Source organism: Numenius arquata, chromosome 11 (assembly GCF_964106895.1).
Source record: "Numenius arquata chromosome 11, bNumArq3.hap1.1, whole genome shotgun sequence".
Classification (NCBI taxonomy): Eukaryota; Metazoa; Chordata; class Aves; order Charadriiformes; family Scolopacidae; genus Numenius; species Numenius arquata.
In genome coordinates, this window is record NC_133586.1 from 20,179,205 (window position 1) to 20,198,947 (window position 19,743).

A 19,743-nucleotide genomic window follows, 5' to 3' on the forward strand; every position below is an offset into this window, starting at 1 on the left:
TTACTTTTCAAAATTATTTAGCTTATAATCTTGACAGTAGCTTTGCAAAACCTCTCATGATATGTTTTTCTAAGAATTTTTGTTTCTTATATGGTATTCTCCAGTTTATATTTTTCCAGCTACCAAAACCTGTGTTTCAGTAGGTTTCATTCTCGCAAGCTTGTCCTCTTCCATTCTGGTTGCAATGCATTGGTCCAGGTACAACACAAATGGAGATTTTACCACAAGCAAACGTGGCACCTTTTCTAAATGTGTTAGCGGGTTGTGTTGATCAAAATATTATCTTGCTAACAGCCCATCTGGAATGTTTGACAACATGAATTAATTCTGGGAAGAGATTTTCTAAAGTAGCAAAAGGGAGTCAGAAACACAGTTCAAATTGGAAAATGGAGAACAAAAACCCAAACTTTGTTGACAAAGCTAACGCTCATCTCTCTATATTAAATTGTAAAAAAAAAAAAAAAAATTGGTTGGTTTCCAGTAGAATTCACTACTGAAACCATGAGCTTTCTTTGAAAATCCACTCCCTCCTCTGATCTTGATTACCTTTCTCAACAGTCTAATGGTTTAAAGCAAGACCTGTGTTCTTATGGAAGTATATATGTGAGCAGGTGTCCATATGTCTAAGTAAATGCACTGTAACTTTACAGCTTCCATAATATGGAGGAATTAACCTGAAGTAAAACCACTTTGAAAAAGAATCATAGGGGAAATAAAATTATTAGATAAACTTGCAACATGAAAACAAACATCAGTGCAGCCCTTTGGAGTTCTTTCTACAGTGTTTTAGATAACTTTGTTTTGCTTCTCACAGAGAGCTAGAAGCACTGATCTTGGAAGGCTAGAACTTCTGTGCAGAGCAGCTGGAACTAGGTAAATACTGGAACCACTGCTGATTCAGTTGCATCCTCCAACATGACCAATCCTCAGTAAGTACTATGTGAGGGTAGTTATAATCTATTTTAAATAGAAGGGAACAGGTTGCTACCTGTAGGAGAATTACTTTGTGACATCAAGAGGGTTTTATCAGTATTACTGGAAGGAAAAGTTGGTATTTTGAGAAGAGGTGGTAGGATTTGGTGAGTCGTCTAAATAGGGTGAATTAGCAGAAAAAATATGAATGCTCTAAGCATGTCTGATGTGTTACTAACAGCCAGTGGTTGAAAACTAGTGTGTCATATTATCTTCAGCTCCATTTGCCTTTTTTCTTTCCTGCCACCAAACCTCTCCCAAAGCTGTTTGCTAACACTAGTCTGTTGGTTTATTTGCTTTTCTTTTCAGTCAAATCAGACAACGTCTGTCATTTAGTCTGTCTAAGAATACAGAAGGTATTCTCTCTCTTGCGAAAGGGAAGGCTGCACCAACCCATTTTCCTTTATAATACTGAAAATTGGATCATTGTATGCTCTTTCATGCAAAACTTGAATGAGCTTGGACTTGTAAAGGTAAATGTCCACAGGATGGCACTAAAGGTGAAAATCAAAGAAAGAAAATTCTTGCTAAAATTAGCTCTTCCCTCTGGGCTTCTGATTTCAGATTGTTTACAGAGCAATACAGTTCTGTTGGAAATGAAAGAATCTCATTACTTTCTATTATTAGTTAGACAAAGAATAAAATAAAATAAGCCTTTAGGTTGTTCAAATAGTACTTCCTTTTACCTCTACTTTCTGCCATAGTGTGACGCAGTTTCAGCCTTTCCCTGCTAAATACTTGAGGTATAACAGCATTTTCCAATTTTTAAAATTACTTTCTTGTGTAATGCTGGCAGCTGTTAGCTTCTTTTAATTTAGGAATAATGTTTTCCATCTGAAAGGGTTAGTCTAATGGTGAGGCTCTGACCAATAGAATCTTTCTCATCTCTTTCACATAGAATTTTAGTTCCTACACCCACATCCTTAGACTTACAAGATATATGAGTTAAGAACTCTTTTAAATCATTCATTTTTTTTCTGGAAAAAACCCTCAACTGTTATTCAGGTTGCTTGAATAGCTGGAAGATTTTAATAAGCTTCTTTAACACAAAATCACCAATGCAACTTTTGCAGTCAAATAACAGAGGGAAGTTAGGTGCTAAACACTTTTTTAACTATATCCCTAAGGAAAAAGAGTATCTGCACACCTGCTGTTGAAAACCTCTGACAAGTAGCCTGAGATTTCTTCAAAGGCTAACAAGCTCCCCTGGATGAAAACTAGGGAAATTTATGCTTGCACCTACTCAGAATGAAGTGGAGCAAGCAGCTTTCACTGCGTACAGCAAAGGATCACTCCCTGCTGGGGCCTGACATGCAAGCCCTCTCTTACAACGAAGTCATCTTTTGCATGCACTAGATAATATGCTCACTGTCAAAGTTTGAGCTTCTAGATAAGAAGAATCTTGTTATAAATGTGGAAGACACATGCATAGTCAGACTCTGGTTTTACCTGCACGGAGTTCCCATTAATGTTAGTTGGGGTGGTAGAAGAATACACGTTCAGATTTAAAAGTTCAGATTTAATATGTAAGGATAGCTTAGATAATCTTTACAGAAGAGTCCATAATTCTTCTCAATCATTGCTCTCCTTATTTTGATTATTTGATTGATTATTTTGAAATAACTTGTAACAGAATGTTCCTTTCTAGTTGAGTGAAACAAAGTCGCCATCCATCGAAACTATTTGAATATTGAGACACAGTGGAAGAGTGGTCAAACTGGTCAAAATTAACAGTTGATTTGTATATAATAATTAATAAGCTTAGCTATTCAATGCTCACTGATCTGACTTACAATGCAGCGAGTTTTTAGTTGGCATAGTTACATGCCTTCTTTCTGTTTTGCACAAATATTTTGCTTTTGGGTTCATACATTGTTTCCATACTTGTTTGTTTGTTTATAACACATCCATTTATATTTAGTGCTTTTGAAGCAGATTCAGCAGAGTGAAATGCTGTTCTCCTTTGTCTGTGAGGTTTCTGTTGATTGCAGTGGGTTCTACAATAGAAGAGTTTGGAGAGAGATTCGGTCTGTCTCCTCAATGAGGACACCTCACTCAATGACCTTGCAATGGCCTTTTAAGTTGCTGGCTTTTTAGGATTATGTGAAGTTCTTGTCTCTAATGTATTTTTACTTGCTTGCTTCTTTATTTAGTTATATTTGTTTGTATGTATAAGTGTGTAAAGAGAGGGGTTTTTTTTATTTTGCTTATTACATTTTCAGGCCTACAATAGAAGGCGGTGTTTCAGAAGTTGAGATAATTTCACAACAAGTGGAAGAAGAGACCAAAAGCATTGCTCCTGTACAGCTTGTTAATTTTGCTTATCGAGATCTACCTTTAGCTGCACTTGATTTGTCTGTGGCTGGGTCCCAGCTTTTGTCAAATTTGGATGAGGAGTACCAAAGAGAAGGGTAAGTACAAAGGACAATTTTGTTTTATAGTGTTAGGTTATAGGAATTTCATGGCCTGTAAAAAAGAAAACCTTGAGGTGGAGAAGTGCAGCCAGTTGTCCTGAAACTTTTTTAAACCATTGTCACAGGATGGAAGTGACTTTTTTTTAAATAAAACTCACCTGTGCTGGTTTTGGGGCTCTTTACAATTCTAAGTGATTCATAGCTGGTATTTGACCACAGCCTGGAAGCCTTCTGTCAGGGAAAACAAGACTAAGCATCTAGCCCAGCAGACAAGAAGAATGGCCTGGTGAAAGCTCTTTGGGAAAGGTGTTTCAGGGGGATTTCAGGATGATAGAGAGTTGGCTACTGTGATTCTTGTACGTAGTTGTGCATCTCCTGACTGAGAGATAATGACAGTACTGCTGATTCCTGGACAGATTGTGTACTTTTCACAGAATAATTTGAATTGCATAGCTTGTTTATGTGAGAACATTGTCTTTGATAATGCATATACATATTACTCCTGTTTTCATAGAACAACTGTTCCCAGTTTTAATGGAATAAAATATCTTAATCAGTTCATAACATTTGCCCAAACATAACCCAGTGTCAGATGATGTAGCATTGTTGTCCTACAGGACATTAGAAGTCATCCTTATGCCTGGGTTAGGCTTGAAGTGGCTGTAGGTGGACTGCTATACTAAATTTTTTATGAAAGATTTGGGTCAACTGGAGAGAATCCAGAGGAGGGCAGTGAGAGTGGTTAGAGGCTCAGAAAACCTGCTGTGGAGTACTGATTGAAATTACTGTTTCTGTTTCACATGAAGAAGAGACTTTCAGGGGAGCTTATAAGAGAACAGTCTGTTATCGATCTCCATGATGTTTAGGACAAGAAGTAAAAAGCTTGAATTGCAGCAAACAGGAGAATAATGAGGGTAGTGAAGTGCTGGGGTAGACTACTGGTGTGTATGGGGAGATGGGGAATAGAGTCTCAATCACTAGATGTCTTTAAGAAGACGCATTTGTCAGGAATGATAACACTATAGTTTAACATCCCTTGGGACAGAGATTAGGTGAGCGCTTACGCCTAGACCCTCTGATTCCGTGATTACTGTTCCACTGTGTGTTGCACTGAACATATGTATACTCCACTGTCAATAAGATCCATCTAAAAGCACTTCACAGTAAGTCATATAGAGCTCTCATTGATGAATTGAAGGCTTTATATAAGCCTTCGTTTATTAACGGCTGAATGTGTTTTAGCCTGTGCTTAGGAATCGGCAGAGAGACCTGCTTGATCTCTGCTCAGCAGGTATTCTGTATGGTAGTCAGGAAGCAGTATGTGAGGAAGGCTCTTGCCTTTAATTTCTTTCCAAATTGGACTTTGTGAGACATCTCCAGAAAGTTGTTACTCCAAATGAGGGGAAATACATTTCAAGGAGGTTATATAAGTGTGGTACAACTGTAACGTAAAATACCCTGCATAGCAAAAGAGGCACTTGAAAATTAATTTGAGTGTGCAGGTGTAACCCTCAGGCTATTTTGGTGCTGAGTAAATACCAGTTTAGTTCAAATATGCATTTTTATAGACTTTTATGATCTGAAACTCAATTCTTCACTGTGCCAAAGTGCACAGTTCTCTCATTGTAACCATTTGAGCAGCTTTGCAGTCTTAAGCATGGAAATAGACTTGTCATTCTTTTCCCCTGCAGAGATCTCTTCCTTCACACAGACTTCTTTTGTGGCTTTGTCAGTCTGAACAGAAATAAGCAGGTGCCATCCAGACCTCCCAGCTGTAGAGTGGATTCTCTGAAGAAAATTCAGAGCTTTAGTTTGTATGTCTCAATGCATTTTGACTGAGTTTGTTCAGCTGGGTCCCAGGACTGCGTCTGCCTTGTGGGAATGGCAGCTTCTTCCTTTCAGAAGCACTGATCACAATTGATGCCCTGTGAAATTGAGGAGCAGAGCTGAGCTCAAGAAGCGCAGCAGCAAAAGTAAAATACTGTCCCTATACCACCTCATGGCTTGTTTGGGAATATGTCTGGTTTTATGAATGTGGTGTAATTTCTTTCTCACGTCCTTGTTAGATGTGACTGGCTTCCATCTGAGTACAAAGGAGAAACGTTGGGTCAGATCAGTTTGGCGCAGGAACTGCCAGCTACATCTCCCTTATGTATGAAGAGAGTGATGTGGGAAAGGCAGCAGAGGAGATGGCAGAAAATGTCTAAGTCCCTGTAGTTTCGGCCAGCATCCATCTTCGTAACTGTGAAGCTCTGTTACCCTAATGCTTCCATACAGGTTGCAGGTGGAGATATCTCCCAGAAGATACTTCCAATGCCAGAGAGTACTAAAAGGTGATGTAGGCCTCATCTTCCTCTCCATGGCAGTCTACATTTGTTGCAGACTCAAGTGTTACCTTCTGTATACTTTTCCCTGAGAATTTCAGGGAAGGTGTCAACCTGTATAGCTCTGTTGTTCTAGATCTGTAGCTGATCCAGGCAAGTTGTAGTCATTCTAACTGCAAGGCTCTGCAGCAGGAAGGTCTGGCACATCCCTGTGCTGGGAAAATGCTGGTTTGTTGTTACAAGTTGCATCTGTCCATGACCTTGTGGTTTTCAACATAATTGTCCACAATCTCTAGTTCTTGATGTGGGTTGTCACACTTCATCATTAGTAAGTCTCCATCTCCACACACAGACCAACAAGATAGACGTGAATCTAGAGATTAATGAGTTGGCAATAAAGGAATCTTCTGGTTTAACGGTTTGGTTGTGTGCACCCTGAGGCTATCCTCTAACTTTCCTTCTTTAAGGCCAGGAGGTGTTCAGGGTCCAAGCATAAGGGCAAATTTAACCTGGTTGCTAACTAGGGGAGCTTTTTGTTTTGTCTGAGAGAATGTTTCTCTCAATAAACCAGATATTAATATGCAACCAGGAATAGGTGGGCACAGCTCAGCTCTTTGTGTGCCTGGAAACTCAGATGGCATCAGAGTAACTACCCCTCCCATGAGAAAAGAAAAAAAGAAAAGGAAAAGCAAAAAGAAAGGAAAATTATGGTCTGTCTTTTGTTAGACAGTCTGTATGTAAACTAACATTCTCATTTCTTTAAAAATACTGGAATAAAAATCTTATTTTGTGCAGTTTGATTGATCTTTGCTCTATCATATCAAATGCTCAGGGCAGTCAATTCCCATCTGTCAGTGTTGTTGAAAGAATTTTGTGGACAGTTTGAGCTGTTTTTGTCAGACATTTAGTTTACAATGCGGATCCCTGTGCTAAGCAACAAAGAAAGGACTGCAGATTAGACGGCGCATTAAGCCTGTCCCTGAGGTACACCTGTAAGTAGTGAAAAGGTAATCAGGCAAGAAAAATCTTTCCACTCTCCAGAAACCCTCAAACAAAACACAAAGTATGTGGGCTGAGCAAAAATTCTTTTCCCTCTGTAGACTTCTCAAACAGGGACAGTACAAAGATTTACATGATGGAAGTTGGTTAAGTTGGATGGAATCTGCATTGCAACTATTCTCACTCATAATAAATCATGTGGATGGAGTGGCATTGCCTTCTTTGCACTGGAGTGAGGTGCCTGTGGCCTCTCCATGTGGGATAGGAGGGATCCCTGCAGCTGACTTGCTTCCTAGCTGCAGTGAGGCTGATGTGCCTGGTGTTAATAGAGCTGTGGGTCTTACTCTTTAGCAAAAAGAAATTTTCTGATAAATGCCAAGAATATGTAACTAAAACATTTTGAGTTTATGTGACTATAGAATTCTCTGTCGCACTGTGAAGAAATAGTAGCTTGGTTCTCAGAACCAATATGAATGTGATGTTCATTACTTATTATTTCTGCTGTATTGCCCTGCAATTAACTTGGTAGAATCATCCTCAGATATTGCTGCTGTGCACTGTACTCCATGCTTAGACATTGCAGAAATGGTTGAGGTATAGGCTGGAGATATGTAGATGAGAAATAAACTCATTCAAAAAATGTGCCTTGGATGCCAAGGAGAACTTGTGGTGTACACTTCTAGCGTATCTGTAACAGATTAGGTGATACTCATGTACAAAAAGCAGCAGCAAAGTTGCCGATTGTCTTCGTGTCTGTGAATCTGCTGGAGAGGCTGTGTCTGCATTGAACTCAGCTTGCGTGAAAAGAGTGTGTAAATGTTTTCTTAAGGAGACTAATCACCCAGAAAGCTGAGGAGATTTTTTAATGTTAACATTAGCTTTAAGTGCCATTCTTCATTTCTTTTTTTCCAATCAAGCATTCTGTTTTCCAAAAATTACTTTCTCTGTTCTATTTTTGCATCAATAACCAACAAAAATGAAGGGGAATAGTTGGGAAATAGACAACACGCAGGAAATGGTACCTATGTGCTAAAGACAAGTGGGGATAGAGAAAAGCTCTCCTTCCTGTATTTTCCTTAAGCTCCAATTTGGAGGTATCATTCATAATACATTATAAAAGAATATACAGACAGTACACAACAGGCTGTATTTTTTTTTTTTTGAGAATATGCAGTTAGGCAGTGAGCCTGTCTGTATAAGGATCTGTGTTTAATGGGGGTGAGAAGCAAGGGAGAGAGATACACCAACTTTAAATTATTTGTTGTGTTTGATTTAGATTGCAGCTCTTGAATTTTTATATTTTAAACAAATTTGAAACATGGAAGTGCTTTGAAATACCATGTTTTACATCAACAGCTGTAAAGGTTGGGAGTTCATACAGTTAATGTGACTCACTTGACATTAGCTGTAAATAGACATGCCATTGTAATTTAATCATTTATGATCATCTGTTCATAGCCATAGATTGGTTTGGTTGCAGCTAGTAAGTGCATTAAACAGTGGGAATATCTGGGGAAAAAAACTATAGGAAGGGATAGAGAGACATAAAAGGGAAGGGAAACCAAAATTGAACAGAGATGCTCAGAGATTCAGAAGTTAACACAGGAAAGAGTCACGAGCTTTTCATTTTAAATTGGTTGCAAGCCTTCACCAATGAATGTATTCACCCATTCTGGGAGAAAAGGCTGTCTGTTCCTTCAGTCTGTCTTCTGTAATTGCATGAAGTGGATGCCATTATTTCTGGTTTTCGTATTCATCTTTCAGTTTTTTATTTTGATCTGTTTGCAGTATTTTACTTGTGTTTTTTACAAAGCTTAAAGGTGCTTTAACTAAAAGAACTTGAATGGACCAAGTGCTCACATTTCTCGTTTGCTCCTCTTCTTGTCTTTATCTGGCAGCATAATTAAAAACCAGTCCCTTTTCTGAAAAGTTCTGTGCACCTCATGCAGATCCTGGAGCACATCATTTTGATAGGTCATGAATAATGAGGTCCAAGCTCAAGATAAAGTGCAAAAGGTTTTGGAGGGCAGAACTATTTCATGTAGTGAGCAGGCTCCTTGTATTTACAAAAGTGACTTTAAATTTATTTTTAGCTGCCAGCCACAGTCTGAATCCAGAAAGATGGTGCAAAATCTTAACAGCAAAATACAGTGAATGAGACTGTAGTGCTGATTTGTTCTTTGTGCAGTACTATATCACTGCTACTCTCTCTGCTCTGGTCCAAATCTAAGACCTGCACTGCAGCAGAAAATGAGCATTCAGCACAACAGAACCTGTGAGGTGACCAGCTCTTCACTAGAGAATACATGACATTTTGGGCTGTTACAGGGATGTTCAGTGATTTAGAAACTTCTTTTTCTGTACAGATCTTTTTAAGTGTTTATCTTTGTAAATACTGTTTCCCAGAATAGCTCATTACTGTGTTTATCCCAGTACCTAAATTCTTTGGGAGTGTCCCTCTAATGTCTTTTATCAGTGACACCAACTAGTAGGGGGGGCGCTACTGTAAGTAAAAAAATATAACTAATTTCCTAGCTTCATGATTTTCAGATGTTTTTGATTTGTAGATCTTTCTGTATTTTTCCAAAGGAACCCACTTTTACCAGGTACTTTTTGTGGGTAGAAGTGTAGTAGTTGTAGCCCACACACCACTGTTTGCAAAGCTCTTTCTTGGAGAGTGGAAATTACATGGGTCTGATTTATCTCATTTAACATTGGAATTAATTGTCTAAATTGGAGAAGATATGGCTTGGTCCAAAAACTGAAAGATCGATAAGCCATGGGACAAAGGAAAATTGTGGAAAAGAGGAATATTAGTCTGGAAGGAGAGTCCATGAGAAGGTTACCTAAATGCTGAGCAGCAGTCTAAAGGCAAATCAGACATTAGGATTCATGAGGAAAAGGAGTAGAGACTAAAAGAGGGGCCATTGTTATGCCTCTCTATATATCCAAGTTTTGCCCACGTCTTGAATGTGAGTGCATTCTGGTCCCTGTCAAAAAGGATATGGTAGCTATAAAAGAACTGGAAAAGATTCAAAGGAAAACAGTGATCAAAGATGTGGTACAACTTCCATTGGAGATTAATATGTAAACTAGGACTCTTCAATCTGGAAAAGAGAAGATTGACACGAGATTTGATTGAGATTACAAAATCTGTGACACAGAGAGGTTAAAGTAAGGTTTGACACACACCACACCACCCCCCCACTAGAGGGTCTAGGGCACATTAATAGATCAAGGCCCAGTTCAAAAGAAACAAAAAGAAGTTGCGCTTTGCACAGAGGGCAGCAGCTGTGGGGAACTACTTTCTAAAGGATGTGTGGCCGCTAATAGCTTATCTAGTCTTAAGGGGAGGTTGGACAAGTTTGTGGAAGAGAAATTCATTGAAGGTTGCTAAGTAGAATCTGAGAAACCACATACATCTCAGGAAGTGACCAAGTTGACAACAGTTGGATGCTGTGAGAGTTTTAAGGGGAAGTATTATATGTTTACTGTGTTTGTAGTCATCTTGAGACATCTGCTGATGGCCACTATTGGAGACAGGATTACCCAGCCTTTGTTCTGACCTAGTATGGCTGTTCTTATGTTTCTTAAAGGTTGATTAATCATGCCAAGGACCTTATCATAAAAAGGAAAAACCTAACAGGCAATTTTCTAATGAAAGGAGTGATATACCAGGTAATCACAGGATGTCTGTAAGCAAACGTTGTGATATATACCTATAAAGAAAGTACAAATGATCCTAGCAAGCATAAAGTACTTCAAATAGAGCTGGGAAGCATTCCTGTAATTAAAATTGTTCCAAAATATTATGTACCACTCTTGTCTATACTCACGTGCAGAAGGGACAACTAGGACAGTAGTAAAGCCTGTCTGTTTTACAAAAAGCATGGCTTAATTAAATTACATGAGTGGGTGCCATTGCTGTGTCTAAACGCATCATGGACAAAATGCCAGCAAGGAAAAAGAACTAATCAAGCTAAAGAACAATATTGGCACAAGAGCCAATACGTATAAACTGGCCATGTGTGACTTTAGGCAGAAAATAGGAGAATCTTTCTTGCCATTTGAGCAACAGAGTTTTGCAGCAGTCCTCCAAGAAATGGCATGGAGTTTGAAATAATAAAACTTTTAAGGGAAAAAAAGATGAGGGCGCTCTCAATAGTTAAACTTCTGTAATAACGCTAAGCTTGTAGAAGTCCAGGAAAGGGCTGCAGAGCTTTGTCAGTTCCTTGGAGCTGCTCAAGGCCTCCAGCTGCTACCTGGAGCCTGCTGTGAGGCTCTGCTGTCTGTTTTGTCTCAGCCAAACTTTGTATTGTTACTCAGCCTTTCTGTGTTTCTACCACCTCCTGACCATGGCTTTTCTGCTCCTTCAGAGTGTGATTTGGATCTCATCCATCCTTCTGTTTTCTGATCATAGCCATCTTGTGAGATGCAAACACTTGCTATTTAGCCAAGAAGAAAAAAAGGCAGGGTAAGGTATAACGCAGATTTTGGACTATTTGTTTGCAAGACCAGAAAATAGAAACAGTGACAGCTGTTAACAGCTTGAACAAATTGTTTGTAGTGGATCCTTACCAAATAAATATGTTAAACCTTTCCCGGTTTTGCCTTATGTTCTTTTTTTCCAAGCTGTTTTTTAATAAAACTGGCAGTGATGATGACAGATTGGTTTTCCACAAAGCCATGTGTGAAAATATCGTTAAAAAGAATTACCCCTGGTAAAATTCAACTAAATATATTTAAATGTCTCATAACAAAACTTCACAACCCTGGATCACTAACAGAAAAACTTCACAACCCTGGATCACTCACAGAAATTGCCATGCTAGTACATTTATTTACTTCATCCAGGCATAGTAAGAAAGGTAAGTAATATTCCTGTTGTACAGATGGAGTAACTGAGGTACCTAATGAGCCTGTTTGAAGTCGCATAGTAAAGTTGTCCAAAGTCATATTTTACTTGTGTCCATATAGTGCAGGACATCCACAGACAACACAATCGGGACACCAAAAGAAGTTGTACTTGCTCTCTGAACAAAATAGGGCACTTTTTTTTAATACCTTTTTTTTTTGTCAGTAGGGAGGGAAAAAGGTGTTTTGCTTGTATATAGTTATTATGTAATCTCTTCATAAATTTATGAGCTGTGTAAGTTAACTTTTTGGGTTTTTTTGAAAGGTCTGTGTAGCTGAATTTCTAATCTGAGCTTTACACTTAGTGTAGCTTTGCAGTATTGCAGGGGAAATGGCCAGGGTTTGGAAGGTAAGTTTAAACCCATACTAATTCTGGTAGAGTGTGTTTTTCTCAAATGCTGGATTTCCCATCTGTTAAATGGATGAGCGCTTACACTTCAGTAGGGAGAGATAGTATTCTACTGAGACAAGTCACAGGGTTGAAGGAGATGAGATTTGTGTATTAGGAATCAGTACGGTTAGCATGTCAACAGGTTTATCTAAAATATATTTCTAGTTGGAGTATAGTTTCTTTTATTATTTATGTCTATCCTTTATAAGAGGTAAGAAGCAAAAAAACCAAAACCCCCAAAACAACAACCCAAGGCAAGATCAGGACTGTACTATACAGGAGTGTAAAAGTAGCAGGGAATGAGCTAGTTAAGCAGCACCAAGAAAAGAAACGTCCAGTGCTTCTTTTAGAGCACAATGTGATTGTTAATGTCATTGGATTCAGAGGGCTTGGAGGAAGTCTGGGAAGAGGTCTGCCAGGCAGCAGTTTGAAGATGGTGATCACTGTACATTCACAGGGCAAGCGTTGAACAAATGCACCTTGGTGTAATAAATTAAGATATGAAACTGGAGGTGTTTTTTCAGTGCTTAAATTTTAAACACTTTCGCATCTTTGAAACCAGTTTATATATTTTATAAGTAATATATAGGTGTAAACATGCAGATCATCTGCACTTGATCTCTTAAGTTGATTGCTTTTCCAATCATAAACTGTTTTGTTTTGTTTAGTTCAGAAGCATTTTGGAATCAGTGGAATGTTAGTACTGCAGCAGTGGAATAACTCCACATTCTTTAGCATTCTATAAGTAATGATTGTTTTGAACAATGATTATCATGGCGATACATGACACGTGCCGAGTATCGCAATTGATTTATTCTTACTGGTACATTTGGTGTATTTGAAAATCTCAACTACGTAGAGCTTTTAAAGGAATGTACTTAGGCCCTCTACTGATCATTCTGAGAACAGGAAAGAGGAAAAACTGCCCTGCAATATGAAAATGCTGGCAAAATGGGTCTATTTGGAAAAGGGAAGATAAATGTAGGAAGAGAAGAGAACTAAACCCTGTTCAATTTAAAAAGGACCATTCCCTAGCATTATTTTTAGAAAGATCTAAAAAACCCAAAATAGCAGTTGCAGTAAAGACTATTTATCCTGTTTTGAGATTATGTAAAATAAAATCCATTAAAAGATGAAGTTTGCAAAAAGGCCCTGTCCCAATGCCTTTCTTTCCTTAACTTTTAAAAACGTCTATTTAAAAACCTAGTGCATCCTGTGTTCAGGCAAGAACCGTAACAAAGTTAAACTAAGGGCAAGTTCCTGATAGTGACACTTGTCAAATCTTTTTAGAAGTTTTAAGAGTCAATTGAGGAGATCTTTTACGGTCAGGTAATCGGGCAATCTGAGTACAAGTATTTAGCTGATATGCTTAATTCTGAGAAGCTACTTCAAAGTGTCAAGTCTGAGCACTGCTTAGCATCACTTTCTCCCTCATTTTTGAGTGTGGGTATGTCAGGGAGTGTTTTATGATGTTTCTCCAAGTGTTTGCTTATAACATGGGTTATTGAGTCTAGAGCTGCTTATTTGGAATTGATCAGTATCATCATATTTTCTTGTGTACCGTTGATTTCTGTGTATTTGATATTTTGGTGCAGGCAGCATGGTTACTGCACCACACTTCTGTATGCTTGCAGCTTCTTAAAACCCTAGTTAATAAATCACGTCAGCTCTTTATTAGCTAATGTGTATTTACAGTGGTTTGAAAATATGAAGTGTCAGGCAAGCATCAGAACTTTCCGAGGTGAGCCAGTACAAGAACATTACAGAATTCTGTGATGAGAAATGATACAATACTGTATCAAAGTGAAAGTATTGGGGGATTTTAGGAGAAAAAAAGTATCAGGGTGGGCTTTATGCTTCTGAATTCCTTGCTACTGTTATTCCTATTACAAATATTTTCAAAAGAAAAAAAAGATTATTTTTTAACAACCCACTTGAAAATGTGTATCTGTATTAGCACAATAGTAGTGCAGTATTTACTGATTCATCAACTTCCTTCCAGAGTTCTGGTCCTCGTAGCCTTCTCACAGCTTCCTTCATCTTGCCTAAACCTTCTTTTGCTTCCAAAACAAGAGGACCTCATCTAAACTAGGTTTGGGAGCAGTCCCTGGTGCATACTGTCCCCCAAAGTGTGCTTCTCCAAACTCTGGGAAACTTCTTTTTGGCCTGGTCCACAAACAGATTGGTAAGAGGCAGACAAGCTAGACAGCTTTGGCCAGTTGCTGACACTTTTTCAGGCTGTGTATATTTGCTAGTACAGGTGTAGCTGTGGAGCCACTGAGCTTACTCTCCAGTGTTTTCCAGATTCCTATTACTTTTTTCCCTGATGTCATGGACTGATTGTTGCAAACGAAATTTGGCTGCTCTTGTCTGATTTGTCTCATATTAGAACAGGGGTAAAGCTGCACGACCATAAAATGCAGTAGCAGAGAAATTCTTAAGAAACATCATTAGTTTCTAACCTAATAGCAGAGTCCTGCTATACCTTGGTACTCACAGATAAGTGAATGCAGCATGTGTGTCAAAATAGAAACATGAAAAATAGTAAGACAGGAAGAAAGTTAGAAAAGTATGTATGATAATTAGTGTTGCATTACTCAGTGCATTGGAAGGCACTTGAACACCGATATGCTCCAGAGTGTTGGAGAGACATATAAGATCTCCAGGGTGAAGTTTTTTGTAAAGTGTTTTTCTCAGTAAAGAAACCAATAAAAGTGAGTTTTGCAAAGTCTTTATACATTATTGCTGAGTGTGTTCTCAACAGCAGAACTTGTCATTTTTAGTTCACTGCTCTTTAGCTCTCTTCCTTTTTCACTTCTTCTTTTCTTTTCTTGTTTTTCTTCTTAATTTTATTTCCTTAGATCTAACTGGCTAAAACCGTGCTGTGGGAGACGAGCAGCTGTGTGGCAGGTATTTTTGCTCAGTGCAAGTCTCAACAGTTTCCTGGTAGCCTGTGTAGTATTGGTGGTGATTCTTCTGACTCTGGAACTCCTAATAGATATAAAGCTTCTCCAGTGTGAGTAGGAGGATTTTTTTTTTAATTTTTTTTTTTTTTTTTTTAATTTTGATGAAATAAAAGCTTAACTTGCTGGGAGGTTTTTGAAGGGGGGGAGGATGGTGGGGATTTTTTTTTCCTGCCATTTCAATGATTACTAGGCTAGTAAAAAAAGTGGTTTTGTGGAACCCTGGTATAGTGAAGTCAGTCTCTTCCTTATTTTCTGACCAAATTCAGTATAGGACAAATTTTCGAAGGATACGACAGAGTGTACATGCAGAGATCTGCACATTTTGTCATTAGTACTGGAAAAGGTCTGTCCTTTACAGACACACTCTGTATACACAGAAGGAAGATCATCTGTGCATCATTTAATCTCTGATACTTCTCACATGCACGTGGATAGACAGAAGTGGTGAACTTGCTAGGGTATTTGGTGCTGTCTCTATTATTAATTTTCTTCTACTGAGGTGGTAGGAATTGAAATTATGGATTCCTATCTTGTAATGCACTGAAATGAGATTTTCATTCTACTTTGCTAATACACTGGGAGTCAAACAATAGCTTAAATGGTTTTCTTTATCTGAATTCACTCTACAGAGGTTCCACAATGGAAATTTTATTGCTGCTGTTTTGCTTCCTAATTAATCTTTTTTTTTTTCCTACTGCTCTTTTCCTCCATTCCTTTTTTTTTCTTTTTTTGCTTTTATGATGCGAAGCTGACATGAACACAAACACCAGCTGCATTTTTCCCTATGCTAAATGTTGAAGAGCAGCCTCTGTCATCTCTGTAGAATTTCAGATAAGTTGAAATGGCAGTGATGGGATTCAGAAAATCACATAAATACAAGAATACATAGCACGAAAGAGTCATGGTCGGGTATCTTCTATGGCAACTTTAAACTGAACAAATGAATTTTTTATTCTGTTGAAGTCCTTTGATTCTTGTGGTTTGTCAATTGATATTCATGGAGTTAGATTTCACTGTAAAGATTTAGGTATTGCAATCATATTAAGATTACTTTAGGGGACTTTATTGATAATTGCAGCTATTTTATAAACCCTGTAAGATGAATAAGTGACTAAGCTGTCTTTCCACACCGCTGCCCATCATTCACACCCCTGTCTGTCCATACTACATACTGTTCTGAGCACAGACACTCCGTTATAGTTGTTATTTTCTGCAGTCTCTGGTGATTTACCATTTTGGATGAGGAAGGCCAGAATTTGGACAAGTCTGATGCTTTCAAAAAATGTCAGGAATGCTAATTATGGGTATGAGTTCTTAAAAATTGAATTGGGAAGAAGCTTCCAACAATATTTATTGAGGTGCCACATCTTTCTGTTTATTTAGAGAATTGTCACTTCCTGTAGAGCCGAAGAGTTTTAAAAACTATTTCTGTTGATTTCTCTTAGATTTTTAACACAGTTTTGGAGACTCTCCCCTGGAAGCACCTGCTTTCTTATAATTTATTTTCCTGAAGGATCTTCTAAAGAGGGCTTTATTTTAGAGATCATTCCTCCTCTATGTGTCAAGTGCATGTGATACATTTAAAAGCTCTGCAACTTACACCTTGTGCATGATGCCCAGTGTTTGGTCAAGCCAGGTGATTCCACTGTTTGGAGGCTGCCCCTGCCTGTATGGATTTTCTCAGCACCTGAGAAAGGGCCTGTTCCACTCTGTGTTGATACTTCTTGTTTTAACTAATGCATCAACCCATCAGGCTTCTTGCCTTCATTAAGTTGAATACATTCTATTTCGTTTTAAAATCAGATAAAAGCTATCTTGGTGGGGCTGATATAAGTATTGCAGTTGTGTCATATGAGTAGTGTGTATCACTTACCTTAAGGTTTTAAAAAGCTGTTAAGCTATAATTTTGTTTTTCAAAAATGTAATTACAGTTTTAAATGATCCCTTATTCTGTATGAAATCAACCAATGTATTAGGATATGCTACGGCACATCACTGCCAATTTTGTTCATAATAACAACTGCTAATCCACATTATGACTGTAATTACCTAGGAAGCCTCCTTTAAAAAAAAAAAAAGGCAAAAAAGCTGACATTTGCTTTGGCTGTGACATTTTGAGAGCATCATTTTCCTCTCATACTTTTAGTGCAGTCTTTGGTTGCACTGTGCACTTCTGTACACAAAACTGTCAGCGTCAGTGATGGAGACCACATTTGTAAACGTGTAGGTCACACCCATGAAAAGGACAGAGACCTTTCAGGGTGTTTTAGCACAGACCGTATTCAAGCCAGAATTAGAAACCCCAGAAAACAGAGGACATATAATGGGTCTTTTATTATAAGTCTATGTCCTATAATCAGTTTTTTGAGTCCTATCTTCAAAGCTCTTTGCATGCATTAAGGAAATAACATCTCAGTACCTTGTGATGTTTTGTAAATGCAGAAATAGATAGATATTAAGTCACTTGCACCTCATTTCAAAAAAAGAAGGTCATGGCAGGTTCCAGCCCCCGCTCCTCAGAAATATCCACCATGCTGTCCCTTCCTCCTCTTCAGTAGTTTTGGAGGAAAGCAGCTCAGGAAATTATCTTATTGCCCTCCTTCTGCAACCAACTACAGCAGCTGTGTCTGTCAAAGGCATCAGGCCTTCCTGGAAACTGTGAAGCTGAAAAGCTCTGCTCCTGTCCATTTGGTTGCTGGATTGGGGCCCTGTCTGAGTCCCCACATTGCTGTGCAAAGAGAACACATGTTGTGGTGCATCAGTGCCTCGGTAAGAAGGGGTTCAGGGCTTGCCCAAACCATGAGGCAAGCGTCTGCTGTCTGCTTCTTGCAGAAGCAGTACAGCTGGTATCTGCCAGGAAATTGTCGTCAAGAACAACATCCACCGAAAGCAAGCGCTGGTAGTACAAGCTTCTGTAATGACCACTCAGGGTTTGTCAGGATGGATTCTTCATCCCTCCCCTCCTGGGCATACATTTTGAGGAGATGTGAAAGAGAGGGGGAAGTGGGAGGTAGACCGAGGTTGGCTGTGCTCCGCATTTTATACTGAACCATCTTCTTCATGATTAAAAAGCATCTGGATTTTCATTCCCTTCTTCTCCATAGCACCAGACAAGCAAAATGTGAAATGAAGCAGAACTTTCTGGCTTTTAGCTACAATTTTTGGGGAAAAATGTTACAAGTTCAAGAAATGTGAAATTCTGTTTCAGATAGAAGCCGAATAGCTGAGTCCCAGTGATGTGTCTGAACCACCATAGGTCAGGAATGAGCACCTCTTGGAGGAGACCCTTCTCCCATTTTTGTAGCTTTTCACTGCATTTTTGCAAGGGAGTATTTTGGAAAAGGCAATTATCCAGATTCAGTGTGTGGCCTAGTGATTCAGCTCTTTTACAAAAGCTTCTTGCTTGGAAGGCTTTTTCAAATTTACAGTTTTACTGGCAATTCAATTGCACACTGTCTGGAAGCGCATCCAGCACTCAGCTACAGTTAGTGCAGCATCACAAATCGATTTTCTTCCCAAATTTGTGGTTGCTGTATCTTTTTTGTCCACTAAGGGGCAGCTGGAGCCTTGTATGTCAGTCGACAGCTGTTTGAAAAATAGCATACAAATGGTTTCCATTTCTTGTTCTTTATGCCACCCTATACAGACAGTGTCCTGGGAAAGTTAAATATATTATATTTTGCCCAGTTGTTTCACCTTTAGATAGTTCCTCTGCTGCACCACAGCAAACCCTCTCTCATCAAGCCCCAGATGAACCTCAGCTATGAGTTCAGTGGCAGCCATACTAACAGTTATCTTTATATCCTGATTTCTTCCTACATCCCTTCCTTCCCCTTCCCATTTTAGTTAGTTTTTAATTTTAAAATAAGATGCTTTATTTAGTGCATGCCCTATATGTTCTTGGGACTTAGTTAATTCTGCCACAGTCTTGCATCGCTATGCACACTGTCATTGATTGCCTTAAACTTTGCTGTTTAACAAAGTTAAACACTGTTAAACTGTAAACAGTTAAATTACTGTTTGACAGTAATTCTTTAAAACTGCAAGACCATACAGACTATTTTAATCTGTCTGCTCTAGGGATGGTAGACCCAGAAATACCCTCACAAAGTAAAATGAGAATTTTTTCTCTTCATACCATTATTCTTGAGAGCATCTGACCTTCAGAGTAGGAGTTTCCAGCAGTTTGGATACTGGGCCCTGTCAGATTTCTGCTTTGTTTTGTCAGCAATGAAGGGAACTTTGATCACAGAATTTCAGTTGAGCTTATTTATTAAGAAATCCTCCAGATTTCAAGACATTCATTTAAGCCTATAAAGACAACCCATATCCTGGAGCTTCTTATGTAGTCTTGCAGCTAACTCATTTGTCTGAATTTATGTCATTTTACTTAAAAGCAAAATAAGTTGAATCAAATGAAAGCCTGATTTAATGCCAGTGAGTGTCCATGCAAGGCTTTAATACTCTGTAAAATCATACTTTTAATGAATTCAGGTAAGTTTTCCTGAGTGTTCCTGCCAATCAGTTCCTGAAAGGACTTTTGTTCAACGTCATTCCACTTTGAAAATGGAGTATCTACCTCAACAATCTGCATGCGTGAAGAGTTACCTATGGGACGTTAGTGTGTAGAATCCAGAGTTTTATAAATTACCATTTTAACTTACCCTTTACAGACTTCTTTTCACAGAGGAGTTTGAAATTAAGTGAAACATAAGTGATTTCAATGGTCACTGTCTTTCTGAAAATGCTTATAAAAGAAATTA

At 38.5% G+C, this 19,743-nt stretch overlaps 1 protein-coding gene across 1 annotated transcript in view; it reads left to right on the forward strand.

The window, feature by feature from the left end:
- The first annotated feature begins 915 nt into the window (after positions 1 to 915).
- The window catches only part of TMEM266 (transmembrane protein 266), a 61,175-nt gene continuing 42,347 nt past the window's right edge, over positions 916 to 19,743 (forward strand). The window contains exons 1-3 of the mRNA XM_074155460.1: positions 916 to 929; positions 3,195 to 3,383; positions 14,876 to 15,030. Coding sequence (XP_074011561.1) covers positions 916 to 929; positions 3,195 to 3,383; positions 14,876 to 15,030 — 358 coding nt within the window. The remainder of the gene's footprint in view (positions 930 to 3,194; positions 3,384 to 14,875; positions 15,031 to 19,743) is intronic.